The 14,533-nt window shown below is 40.5% G+C and overlaps 1 protein-coding gene across 4 annotated transcripts in view; it reads right to left on the bottom strand.

The window, feature by feature from the left end:
- MORC3 (MORC family CW-type zinc finger 3) overlaps positions 1-14,533 on the bottom strand; it is a 56,419-nt gene that overhangs the window by 18,988 nt on the left and 22,898 nt on the right. For all 4 annotated transcript variants that reach the window (XM_054542400.2, NM_001131412.1, XM_063720774.1 and 1 more), the window contains 4 exon segments: positions 12,922-13,050; positions 12,592-12,711; positions 8,227-8,324; positions 944-1,048 (listed from right to left, as the gene is read on the bottom strand). In XM_054542400.2, coding sequence (XP_054398375.2) covers positions 944-1,048; positions 8,227-8,324; positions 12,592-12,711; positions 12,922-13,050 — 452 coding nt within the window.

Here is a 14,533-nt window from a genome sequence, read left to right as displayed (position 1 = left end):
ACTTTATAAACTCCTTGTCTCAGGAAATTACCACTGTTAATTTTTAAAATACTAGCAGAAATTTTCTATGCTTATAAAGTATGCACGTGTATACTGACATGTTAAAAAAATACAAGCTGGGCATGATGGCTCATGCCTATAATCCCAGCACTTTGAGTGGGAGGATCACCTGAACCCAGGACATTGAGACCACCCTGGGCAACACAGTGAGACCCCACCTGCATAAAACTTTTTTTAAATATAAAAAAATTGAAAAGTACGATGGGAAGTCTATACACTGAGCTGCATCTTTCTTGTTTTTCATTATACATCTTGGTTATCTTTGTAATAATGTATAAATTATGAATAATATGTATAATGTATAAATTATGTATACTAATGTATAAAGAACACACAGATAAAGAACACACAGATATTGTTCATTCATTCATTTATAGGACTGTTATCCTGTGATGTGTTACTAAGCGACTGTCAGGCATATTATTTAATTCATATAATTTGAGGAGGCAAATGCTCTTAATGTTCCCATTTTATACACGAGAAAATGGAGGCTTACAAGAGGCCAAGGAATATGTTCAATGTCACACGGCTACTTAAGCAGAATGAGAATATGAATTCAAGTTGGGTTTCAGCCCCATCATCCTAATGATACACTATACCAGTGTTTTTCAAACTATTATATAATCCATCCATAGCAACTTAAAATGAAATAACATTAACATGCATCACATATGGGTAAACACTGTTTTATGGATGTTTTGTGTGCATGTATACAGGTTTACATTCTATTCACTGATTTTGCAGTGTGCTAATTCATGTTGCAGAATTTATTCCTTACTATGAGTTACAGTCCTAAGTTTGTGAAACATTGTACAATCCCTTTACTCTCTAATACCACATCTTGATATCTAAGTGAAATGATATTTTTAAAAAATGTACTTACTGTATATCTTCAACTGGCAAATTTAGAGGATATTCTGTATTTTTCTTCACTTTCATTTCATTCCAGTAATCATTCAGCTTTTCTCCTAGTGCTGTTATTGTAAGTCTTAAAAAGTAAATCATAAAATCAATTCAAGAAAAATATTCTTTTCAAACATAAGATAAATCATAAATAATCTAGTAATGAGTACACAGACACTGTGAAGAGAAAAAACTCCAAAACGTATAGTTAATAAAGAACATTCACGGTACAGGTGACCCTTGAACAACACAGGTTTGAACTGCACTTATATACAATTTTCTTTCAATAAATTAGAAAATTTTTTAGAGAGTTATAACAATTTGAAAAAAACTTCTAAGAACTGCATTGCCCAGAAATATCCAAAAAGTTAAGAATAAGTTAGGTATGTCATGTCATGAATGCATAAAACATGCAAATACTAGTCTATTTTATCATTTACTACCATAAAATATACACAAAGCTATTTAAAAAGTTAAAATTTATCAAGACTTAAGCATATACAGACTGTAGGTGGTTTCATTTGCAGTCAAGAGAAATGTAAACAAAGATGCAGTCTTAAATTATAACTGCATAAGATTAATTATAGTACATACAATATTATTATAGTAATTTCATAGTCACCTCCTGTTGCTATTTTGGTGGGCTCAAGTTTTTTATTTGCTTCAAGTGCCTTATGACATGCTTATCTCCATGTAAGCATCTCCAAGAAATTTTGTATTGCAGTAAAAATCGTTTAGTGCAATACTGTAAAACTTGAAAAACACCACAGGACCCACACGAACTGCCACTAGTGATGCCAGTTGTTTTCCCAAGAAGCAAAGTCATAATATAAGAAAAAGTATAATTGCTTGATACGTAGGTTGAGCCGCCTGAGTAGCTGGGGCTACAGGCACTCGCCACCACGCCTGGCTAATTTTTTTTTTTCATTTTTTGTAGAGACAGCGTATTGCTTTTTTGCCCAGGCTGCTCTCGAACTCCTGGCCTCAAGCTATTCTTGTCTCAGCCTCCCAAAGTGCTGGGATTACAGGGATGAGCCACCATGCCCAGCCTGTTTGAACAGGTTTTTAATGCAAACAGAAGTACTCTATTCTGGGAAAAAATGCCACAAGGAACACTTATTAGCAAAAAAGAGGAGCATAAACCAGGATTTAAGTCCAAGAAGGGACAGGCTAACCCTACTGCTTTGTGCAAATGTAGTCAGGTTTATGATCAGGACTGCCATTATCTGTAAAGATGCTAACCCTCAAGCCTTGAAGAGGAAAGACAAACACCAGCTGCCAGTCTTTTGGTTGCACAAATAGAAGGCCTGGATGAGAAATTCTTTTTTTGACTGGGTCCATTGACGCTTTGTTCCTGAAGTCAGGAATTAACTTGCCAGTAAAGGACTGCCTTTTACAGTTCTTTTGATATTGGACAAGGTACCCTGGCCACCCATAACCCCATGAGTTCAATACCAAAGGCATCCAAGTGGTCTACTTGTCCCAAAACACAACGTCTCTAATTCAGCCTCTAGATAACAAGGAGGGCCATAAGACCTTTAAGGCTCATTACACACAGCAAGTCTACGGAAAAGATTGTTAACGCTGTGGAAGACAATTCTGACAGAGAAAACATCATGAAAGTCTATAATAACGATACCACTGAAGATGCCATTATTAGTACAGAAAAAGCTGTGAAAGAAATCAAGTTCAAAACAATAAATTCCTGCTGTGTCCACATGTTGTGCATGACTTCACAGTATTTACAAGATAGCCAATTGAGGAAATCATCAGAGAGATTGTGGATATACAGGAAAAAAAAGGTAGAGGGCAAAAAGTTTCAAGATATGGATGTTGCAGGAATTCAAGAGCGAACAATCAACTGAAGCCTACTTGATGGAGATGAGTGTTTCTGAACCAGTGTTAGACAGTGAGGAAGAAGACAGAAGAAGCCGTGCCCAGACAACAAACTGACATTAGACAATCCGGCAATTGGGTTCCAATTATTCAAGACCGCTTTTGACTTCTTTTACAACATGGACACTTCTATGATACAGGCACTAAAACTGAAGCAGACAGTGGAAGAAGGATTGGTACTGTACAGAGATATTTTTACGAAAATAAAAATGCACTGGGCACAGTGGCTCACGCCTGTAATCCCAGCACTTTGGAAGACAGAGGCGGGCGGATCACAAGGTCAGGAGTTCAAGACCAGCCTGGCCAATATGGGGAAACCCCATCTCTACTAAACATACAAAAATTAGCTGGGCGTGATGGCGCATGCCTGTAGTCCCAACTACTCAGGAGGCTGAGGCAGAAGAATCACTTGAACCTGGGAGGCAGAGGTTGCAGTGAGCCAAGATGTGGGCAACAGAGCGAGACTCCGTCAAAAAAAAAAAAAAAGAAAGAAAACAAAAATGGAAAAAAGTCAGACAGAAATTACAGTGTATAAAAATTAAACTGAGTGTGCCTGCCTCTCCTTCCACTTCTTCTCACGCCATGGCAAACCCAATACCCCTTCTTCCTCAGCTTACTCAACATGAAGACTACGAGGATAAGACATATGAACCACTTCCACTTAATGAACAGTAAATATATTTTCTCTTCCTTATGATTTTCTTGTTTTTGGTTTTCTTTTTTTTTGAGACAGGGTCTCGCTCTGTCACCCAGTCTAGGGTGCAATGGCGTGACTTAGGCTCACTGCAACCTCCACCTCCTGGGTTCAAGTGCTTCTCCTGCCTCAGTCTCCCAAGTAGCTGGGATTACAGGTGCCCACCACCATGCCCGGCTAATTTTTTTATTTTCAGTAGAGATGAGACCGGGAGTGGTGGCTCACACCTGTAATCCCAGCACTTTGGGAGGCCGAGGTGGCCGGATCACCTAAGGTCAGGAGTTAGAGACCACCCTGGCCAACGTGGCAAAACTCTGTCTTTACTAAAAAAAAAAAAAAAAAAAAAAAATTAGCCGGACTTGGTGGCATGCGCCTGTAATCCCAGCTATTTGGGAGGCTGAGATAGGGAGAATTGCTTGAACCCAGGAGGCGGAGGTTGCAATGAGCTGAGATTGCACCACTGCACTCCAGACTGGATGACAGAGCAAGACTCCATCTCAGAAAAAAATAAATAAAATAGTAGAGATGGAGTTTCACCATGTTAGCCAAGTTGGTCTCGAACTCCTAATCTCAAGTGATCTACCCGCCTCAGCCTCCCAAAGTGCTGGGATTGTGGTTCCCTGGTGGTCTAGTGGCTAGGATTCAGTGCTTTCCAAAGGGCTGGGATTATAGGTGTGAGCCACCGCACCAGCCTGAGCCATGGCACTCGGCCATGATTTTTTTTTTTTTTTTTTTTTTTGAGACACAGTCTCTCTCTGTCACCAGACTGGAATACAGTGGCTCAATCTCAGCTCACTGCAACCTCCGACTCCCTGGTTCAAGCAATTCTCCTGCCTTTGCCTCCTCAGTAGCTGGGATTACAGCCACACGCCACCACACCCAGCTAATTTTTGTATTTTTAGTAGAGACGGGGTTTCACCATTTTAGCCAGGATGGTCTCGATCTCCTGACCTCGTGATTCGCCCACCTCGGCCTCCTAAAGTGCTGAGATTACAGGCGTGAGCCACCACGCCCGGCCTATGATTTTCTAATAATATTTTTTCCATTAGCTTATTTTAAGAATACAGTATATATTTAACATATGAAATACATGTTAATAGATGGTTTTCTTTTTTTTTTTTTTAGAGAAAAAGTCTTGCTCTGTCACCCTGGCTGGAAAGCAGTGGCACTATCACAGCTCACTGCAGCTTCGAACTCCTAGACTCACATGATCATTCTGCCTCGAGCATCCTGAGTAGCTGGGACTACAGATGTGTGCCACCATCCCCAGCTTAATCAACTATTTATCAGTAAGGCTTCCATTCAACAGCAGGCTCTTAAGGTTTTGGGGAGTTATACATGGATCTTCGACTGAGGGGTAGCCAGTCCACCTAATCCCTGCGCTGTTCAAGGGTCAATGGTACTTAACATTGTCAACTACTGGTACAAGCTGAACATCCCAAATCCAAAAATCCAAAATTGCTCCAAATCTGAAACTGAGTGCCAACATGATACCCAAAGGAAACGCTCATGAAAGCACCTCGGATTTCAGATTTTCAGATTTGCGATGCTCAACCAGTAGGTATAATGCAAACATTCCAAAATACAAAAAAAATCCAAACCAAAACACTTCCGGTCTCAAAGATTTCAGATAAGGATACTCAACCTGTAATACAGCTTTATGTCTTCATTTTCAACCCGCCCCCCCCCCCTTTTTTTTGGCCTTTTTACATTAGTTATTTCCTCAAGAATATTTAGTGAATAGCTGGTATCCTTAACTCTCCCACCCTTCTAGGGAAAGCTATCAATTGTTCCCCATTAGTAATGTAGCTTGCTGTGTGTGTGTAAATACTGTTATTATGCCCTTTGATTCACAGTTTTTGTAGGTGTTCCTTTTAAAAATAATCGCAAGTGCTTTTTCTCTATCTATGTAGATGACCATAAGAGCTTTCTCTTATTTAACATCAATATGATGAACTATACTCATTTCTTACATTAAAACCACCCATGTTGTCTTAGAACACAGCCCACTTGGTTTTAATGGTATTATTCTTTTAGCATGTACTGGATGGTATTTGCCAATATTTTAATTAAGACTTTTAATTCTATGATAAGAGACTGACATAAATTTCCTTTCCTGTACTCGTGAGCTTAAGCTTACTATCAAGGTTATGTGGCTTCATAAAACCTTTGACTATTGTGAACAGTGCTGCAATAAACATGAGAGTGCAGGTATCTCTTCAAATATACTGATTTTCTTTCTTTTGGATATATATCCAGCCATGTGATTGTTCAATCATATGGTAATTCTATTATTAGTTTTCTTGAGGAACCTCCATCCTATTCTCCATAGCAACTATACTAATTTACTTTCTCACTAATAGCGTACGAGGGTTCCCCTTTCTCCACATCCTTGTCAGCATCCATTAACGAATAAATGAATAAAGAAACTATGGTACATACACACAATGGAATATTATCCAACCACAAAAATGCTGTCATTTGTAATGACATGGATGTAAACGGATATACCTGGAGGACATTACGTTAAGTGAAGTAAGTCAGGTATAGAAAGACAAATATCTCATGTTCTCATTCATATCTGAGAGCCAAAAAATACGGACCTCAGGATATGGGACAGGTAGTGGGGAGAGGGAAATAAAGAGGGGCTGGCTAATGAGTATAAAAATACAGTTAAATAGAAGGAATAAGATCCAGTATTTGGTACCACAATAGGACAACTGGGCCGGGCGCAGTGGCTCACACCTATAATCCCAGTATTTTGGGAGGCCAAGGCGGGCGGATCACAAGGTCAAGAGATCGAGACCATCCTGATCAAAATAGTAAACCCTGTCTCTACCAAAAATACAGAAAATTAGCTGGGCATGGTGGTGTGTGCCTGTAGTCCCAGCTACCCGGGAGGCTGAGGCAGGAGAATCGCTTGAAACCGAGAGGCAGAGGTTGCAATAAGCTAAGACCTGGGGGCCACTGCACTCTAGCCTGGTGACAGAGTGAGACTCAGTCTCAAAAAAAAAAAAAAAAAAAAAAGAGGACAACCGTAGTTAACAATAACATCTTACATATATATTTCGAAGTAACTATAAGAGTAAAATTGGAATGTTCCTAACACAAAATAAGGCAACTGCTTGAGGTGATGAATATCCCAATAACCCTGACTTGATCATTACATGTTGTATGCTTGTATCAAAATATCACGTGTATTCCATACAAATGAACTATTATGTATTGTTTTAAATAAAAAGACTCATGCCACTTCTTCCTTCAATGTCTGAATTTAGTATGTGCGAAGTTTTCTGAAAAGTGATTCAATTTCAAAGGAATGTGTCCACATCATCTAAAATGGAGAAAATTTATTTGTGCTATCTGCTTAATGTTTCATGTCTGGAGGCTCTGTAGTAATTTCTTCTTTTTCATTTCTAATATTGATGATTTGTATTTTCTACTCTTTTTCCTTAATCAGTCTTGACAAATGCTTATAGACTTTATTAGTCCTACCAAAGAACCGAAACTTTTTTTTTTTTTTTTGAGGCAGGGTGTCTTCTGTCACCTGGGCGGGAATGCAGTGACACAATCATGGCTCATTGCAGCCTCAATCTCCTGAGCTCCAATCAAGTAATCCTCCCACCTCATTTTTTTATTTTCTGTAGAGATAAGCTCCCACTATGTTGCCCAGGCTGGTCTCACACTCCTCAGCTCAAGCAATCCTCCTGCATTGGCCTACTGAAGTGCTGGGATTACAGGCGTAAGCCACTGTACCTGGCCTTTTTTTTTCCTGAGACGGGATCTCACTCTGTCATCAGGTTGGAGTACAGTGGCACCATCTTGGCTCACTGCACACTCCATCTTCCTAGGCTCAAACGATCCTCCCACCTTAGCCTCCTGAGTAGCTGGGACCACAGACACGTGCCACCACACCTGGCTAATTTTTTGTATTTTTGGTAGAGACAGGATTTTGCCATGTTGCCCATGCTGGTCTCAAACTTCTGGGCTCAAGCAATTTGCCCACCTTTGTGCCCCCTTAGTGCTAAGATTACAGGAATGAGCCACCGTACCCAGCTGACTTTTTTGATTGAGTCAGTTACCAATTTATTGTCTCTAGGCTCCAAATCCAGCCCAAGTTCTGGTACTCTGTTACTATTTTGCTAGGGCCCAGTGACCTCCCAGAGGAGCTTTGGCTGTGCCCATCAAGCCATGCTTTGCCCACCAGCAGTCTTCTGCTAGCTCCAACAACATAAGGCTCCCTCTACAGACCAGCTCCAACCTATCCACACACCCTATGTCAACCAGAGACCACATCTATAGGCCAGCATTGGCCAGGCCCTCTATTTACCTATTTAAATTATTGACTTCTTTTTAAAGTTTATTTTCAAAATACTTGCATAACTTCTCTTAAGCTAAATGTTTTGCCATCTTGCGGATTTTTTATTTTAATTACAAAATTATAATTACATTATCGAACTTTAAGAAAATGGGTAGGTAAGGGACTTACATAGAAAACTAATATAACCATCTTCCATTCTAGGAATTGTAACCTACACCATCACAAGTAGTATATCCAAACCTTTCTTTACTAATAAGGTATTTCTGAGATTCGCAGAAAATAGAGTAGTTCCTGCTTTCTTGGTAATCCATTTCCTAGGAACCTCAGTCAATAATTTAAATAGGTAACATACCTGTACTCATTAGTATAGTCGAAATCTTGTTTATTATGAGTTGGCTTAAGGAAATTACACTCTATAATTCCAACCACTCCAACACCCATGTTGTTTGCCTGAAAAAATAAAATGAAATCAGCATTTTAAGCATAAGACATGATGCTCAAAATAATTACCCTTCAAGAATTATAGTTTGTGTATTTTCCTATATTTTATCTTGTATGATTCTCATCACATTTATTTTTATTTGTTTTTATTTTTTGAAACAGAGTCTCATTCGGTCACCCAGACTGGAGTGCAGTGGCATGATCTTGGCTCACTGCAAGAGCCAAGAGACCTCCCAAGCTCAAGTGACTCTCGTTGCCTCAGCCTCCCGAGTAGCTGGAAGTACAGGTGCGCACCACCAAACCCAGCTAATTTTTCTATTTTTAGCAGAGATGGGGTTTCACCATGGCTAGTCTCCAACTCCTGACCTCAAGCAATCCACCAGCCTCGGCCTCCCAAAGTGCTGGCATTACAGGCATGAGCCACCATGTCCAGCCAATTCTCATCAAATTTAGACTGAAAAAAACACTGGTATGTGATTTATTTTCCTGGGAGTTAATTTCTAAATACACTACAGCCTTCCTCAAAAACCTTTTGATTGTTGACAAGTATCCATTTAGACAAGTATTAACATCCCCATTAGACAAGTATTAACATCCCCAATTTTATACAAGAGAAAAAGGACTACCTGCCAGGTGCGATGGCTCACGCCTGTACTCCCAACACTTTGGGAGGCCAAGGTGGGGAGGATCACCTGAGGTCAGGAGTTCGAGAACAGCCTGGCCAACATGGTGAAATCCCATCTCTACTAAAAATACAAAAAATTAGCCGGGCGTGGTGGCATGCACCTGTAATCCCAGCTACTCAGGAGGCTGAGGCAGGAGAATTGCTTCAACCTGGGAGGCGGAGGTTGCAGTGAGCCGAGATCGTGCCATTGCACTCCAGCCTGGGCAACAAGAGTGAAACTCCATCTTTCAAAAAGACAAAAAAAAAGAAAAGAGGACTACCTCTACTAGGATACAATTTCTTAGAGAACAGAAACCACAAATAATTCATCTTGATCTTGTAGTGACTAGCAAAGGCTCTGAAAGGCAATATTCCATACGTTTGTGAGATAAAAGTTAAAGTCATTTACCCAAAGTTAGGTATCCAGTTGCTAACAATGAAGTAAAAATCTAGGTTGGTTAAATTAGTTATTTTTTAAATCTGCTAGCTAAAATGTTGAACTCAAAGTATATGAGTCATCTTCTGATTATCTACATGTGACTAACAAGTATATTTTGTACACGATTGTAGCTATACTTCTTAGCCTATGAAGAAAAAAGTAAAATAATGTGTAACTCATAAAATAAAAATTTTTATAAACACAACTATAGACCAAACCATACAACTAATAATCCTAATTCTGCTCTATTAAAAACCATCAGGTTCACCATTTCAGACTATTTTTAAACTACAGTAATAACAATATCCTTCAATTTGTGGTTCTTATCCATCTTCCTTCCAGCCTTATCCTGTCTCTCTCATTCCTCTGTTCTCCACTTAAAATATGGTGCAGCCACATCAAATTACTCCCTTTATGATGTCATACTCTCAGAAGCCTCTTTCTCTGCCTTTGCACATGTTGTCTCTGCCTGGAAAGCCCTTCCAGACTTTGCAGCACAGTGAAGTCAACTGAGACTCATCTCAATCAACACTTTCTCTAAGAAGCCTTTTCTGATGCTTCCAAGGATGTTCCACAGTCCCCTCACAAAACTGAACTTTGAGGGCATGCTCTGTATTTTATCAACTTTTCATGCTGAGCACCCAGCACAGCAAATCACAATGGGTATCTGATACTTATTTAATGTTTACTGAATCTACAGAATGCAAATACTAGGCCCAGTCCATCATCTGGTAAAGACAAACACTGTAATTTAGCTGTAACAGCCTATTTTTACAAGGTCGAGCTTAACTAGGAAATATACACAGTGCAAATTTAACTCGGTTGGGAAAGTGGGCTATGTATCTTGGTTAAGTCAGATTCATAGGTGATAAAAAGAAAAAAATTTACATTCTGCGGTAGACATAAAATTCATTTACTTCTGCAAATATGCTATATTTGGGCTCACGCCATGTAAAGTAGGTGAAGCAGAGTCAGAACCCCTGTTAAGTGGTATTCAAGATGAATCCGCATTGGTATACTGTGTAGATCTCACATCATTCTACAAAAAACTCAGAATAAAGTAAGATAAAGAATTATCACCAAAATCTTAAAAATATGCAATGGATCCATATCCAAATGCAGTCAAATGATGTGTTTGTGTCTGAGATCCACGCTGTTATGTCTTAAGCAACTTGCTTCATCTATTTGTTATTAGCCCCAATTTCTTTTTTTGTTTTTTTTAAGAGACAGGGTCTCACTCTGTTGCCCAGGCTGGAGTACAGGGGCAAAATCATAGCTCAGTGCAGCCTCAAACTCCAGGGTTCAAGCACTCTCCCACCTCAGCCTCCCAAATAACTGAGACTACAAGGACGTACAACCACACCTGGCTAATTTGTTTTTGTTGTTTTGTAGAGACAATGTTTTTTTGTTTGTTTGTTTGAGATAGGGCCTCACCCTGTTGCCTAGACTGAAAAGCAGAGGCACAATTTTGGCTCACTACAGCCTCAACTTCTTGGGCTCAAACAATCGTCCCACCTCAGCCTCCTGAGTAGCTGGGACCACAGGCATGCACCACCAGGCCCAGCTAATTTTTGTATTTTTTTGTACAGACAGGGTTTTGCCCCATTGTCCAGGCTGGTCTTGAACTCCTGGGCTCAAGCAATCCCCCGGCCTAGACCTCTCAAATATGCTGGGATTACAGGTGTGAGGCACCGTACTCAGCTGAGGTAGAGACCTGGTATGTTGCCCAAGCTGGTCTTGAAGCACTGGCCTCAAGCAATCCTCCTACCTCAGCCACACGAAGCACTAGGATTACAGGAATGAGCCACTGTGTCTAGTCCCCAACTTCCTTATGCATAAAATAGGGATAAAAGAAATATTCTGTCCCCACCTCAGGGCTGTTCAGGATCAAATACAAAATTAATATAATAGGCCGAGCGCACTGGCTCAGGCCTGTAATCCACGCACGTTGAGAGGCCGAGGTGGGTGGATCACTTGAGGTCAGGAGTTTGAGGCCAGCCTGGTCGACATGGTAAAGCCGTCTCTACCAAAAATACAAAATTTGGCCTGGAGTGGTGGCACACGCCAGTAGTCCCAGCTACTTGGGAGGCTGAGGCCCAAGAATCGCTTGAACCAGGGAGGTGGAGGTTGCAGTGAGTTGAGATCATACCACTGCACTCCAGCCTGGGTGACAGAGTGAGACTCCATCTCAAAAAATAAACAAACAAATAAATAAATAAAAGAAATTAAGGTGCTGGCATGCACCTGTAGTCACAGCTACTCAGAAGGCTAAGGTGCGAGGATCACTTGAACCTGGGAGTTGGAGGTTGCAGTGAGCCAAACTTGCGCCACTGAATTCCAGCCAGGCAGTCTCTCAAAAAAGAAAAATAAAGCCGGGTGCAGTGGCTCACACCTGTAATCCCAGCACTTTGGGAGGCCGAGGCAGGTGGATCACCTGAGGTCAGGAGTTTGGGACAAGCCTGGCCAACATGGTGAAACCTCGTCTCTACTAAAAATACAAAACAATTGGCCGAGTGCAGTGGCTCATGTTTGTAATCCCAGAACTTTGGGAGGCTGAGGGCAGGCGGATCACCAGGTCAGGAGATCAAGACCATGCTGGCTGACATAGTGAAACCCCGTCTCTACTAAAAATACAAAAATTAGCTGGGCGTGGCGGCACGTGCCGGTAGTCCCAGCTACTTGGAAGGCTGAGACAGGAGAACTGCTTGAACCCGGAAGGTAGAGGCTGCAGTGAGCCAAGATATCGCCACTGCACTCCAGCCTGGGGGACAGAGCAAGACTCTGTCTCAAAAAAAACAAAAAACAAAAAAAACCAGGCGTGGTGGCATGCGCCTGTAGTCCCAGCTACTTGGGAGGCTGAGGCAGCAGAATCACTTGAACCCAGAAGGCGAATGTGGCAGTGAGTTTAGCCGAGATTGTGCCACTGCACTGAAGCCTGGGCAAAAGTGAGACTCCGTCTCAAAAAAAAGGAAGGGAAAGGAAAGGAGAGGGCAGGGGAGGGGAGGGGAGTTAATAAAAGTTCAAATACCATAGTGTTATTTTTTACAAATTTACATTAAAAAGCTATAGCAAAAGGTACAATAAAATTATTTAACATCTGACTCAAGAGCATATATTATCCTAACTTTTGTGGAAAATAGACATTTTCTTTTCAAATAAAAAATAAAGCTTACCCTTAACTGACATCCAACTTTTTCATAAGCTTTGATGAGTCTATTTCTGTGATACATCATTATCCCATAATGATCTTTATTTCTGCAGTTGAATCCAAAGGTAATTCTCACTGTTTTAGACTTAAAATATTAAGGTAAATTTTGAACACAACACCTCACTCAGTTCAAATCATCCTTTCTATTTCATTATTTGGTAAGTCCAAAAGCACATAAAGGAGGGCAAAGCTAGAGCGGACTAGAATCCCTATCAGCATATAAGGGGAAATGGGAAAAAGAGAATACACCTGACTAACATATCTCTATAAGGAATCATAAAAAGAAAAAGGATACTAAAAATTTGGGTCGATAAACATCACGTTCGATGTAGGCAAGACTCTTCGAAACCAGCTGTGTCTTCACTTTCTGTCCACGTAGGATGATCTGCATTCTTGGCTTTAGATATAATATACTGCAATAAGCCTGGAAAATAACATAACAAGAAGTTAGTATCTACAGGTTTGCTCACCATTACTTAGACATGGATTTACACAGAAGCTCTCCTACTAACTTGATAAAAGACCAATTAACTCTTCAATAAAATAGGCTATAAAGCTGTATGTTATTCTGATTCGGTTATTTTTCATTAAAAATAAGCTCAATATACCACAGCCAGTAAAAATGACTTGCAGAATACAATCAACTGATCTATATAGACACCGATATATTTATTACTAAGTGAAAAAGATTACAAAACAGCACATATGGTATGATCATATTTTAATTTTAAAAATGTATATATGTACAAAAAGGTACATTTTCTGATTTTTCTGTCAAGTACGGAGGCGGAGGCTGCAGTGAGCCGAGATCACACCACTGCACTCCACTGTGGGGGAAAGAGGGAGACCCCCCACCTCAAAAAAAAAAGATTCAACACAAAACTAAAACTTAAACATTTCTCCTACTTTTCCTGACTCCTGATTTCAAAAGAAGTGGTGCTTTGTGTCATTTAAAAAACACTGTATTTGGTAGTGTACTAAAACCATACTATCTTCTCTGGCTGCCTCTGAACTTGTTTCATACTTGAATAAGACTTTTTCAACACTAGGAACACATTAGGATACATCAAGGAACAGTAAATATCTGCTATTTACTATTTTAGTCAATAGTAATACTGCTATTTACTATTACCATTACTAATAATGTCATTGCTAAGACCTTAGCAAAAACTACATGAAAAATCTGTAAATGACAAATACATCCACAGCTTGGGATTAGAGAATAATATCAACACAAGAAATAAAGCAAAAAGTGGACAGGCAAGGTGGCTCATGCCTGTAATCCCAGCATTTTGGGAGGCCCCAAGGCGGGCGGATCACAAGGTCAGGAGTTCAAGACAAGCCTGGCTAACATACTGAAACCCTGTCTCTACTAAAAATACAAAAATTAGCCAGGCAGGGTGGCACATGCTTGTAGTCCTGGCTACTCAGGAGGTTGTGCCAGAAGAATCACTTGAACCCAGGAGCCGGAGGTTGTGGTGAGCCGAGATCACGCCACTGCACTCCAGCCTGGGCAACAGAGTGAGACTCTGTCTCAAAAAAAAAAAAAAGCAAGCAAGCAAGCAAAAAGTTAGTATCACATGTCTTATCAAAACAACTAAAAAAACTTGATATTGGCCGGGCACGGTGGTTCACGCCTGTAATCCCAACACTTTGTGAGGCCGAGGCAGGCAGATCACCTGAGGTTGGGAGTTCAAGACCAGCCTGGCCAACAAGGTGAAACCTTGTCTCTACTAAAAATGCAAAATTAGCCGGGCATGGTGGCACATGCCTGTAATCCCAGCTAGCTGGGAGGCTGAAGCAGAAGAATCCCTTGAACCCAGGAGGTGGAGGTTGTGGTGAGCCAAGATCGTGCCACTGCACTCCAGCCTGGGCAACAAGAACAAAACTCCATCTCAAACAAACAA

Source organism: Pongo abelii, chromosome 22, assembly GCF_028885655.2.
Source record: "Pongo abelii isolate AG06213 chromosome 22, NHGRI_mPonAbe1-v2.0_pri, whole genome shotgun sequence".
NCBI lineage: Eukaryota > Metazoa > Chordata > Mammalia > Primates > Hominidae > Pongo > Pongo abelii.
Note: the sequence above shows the minus strand (reverse complement) of the source record. Positions and strands in the feature narration are given on the sequence as shown.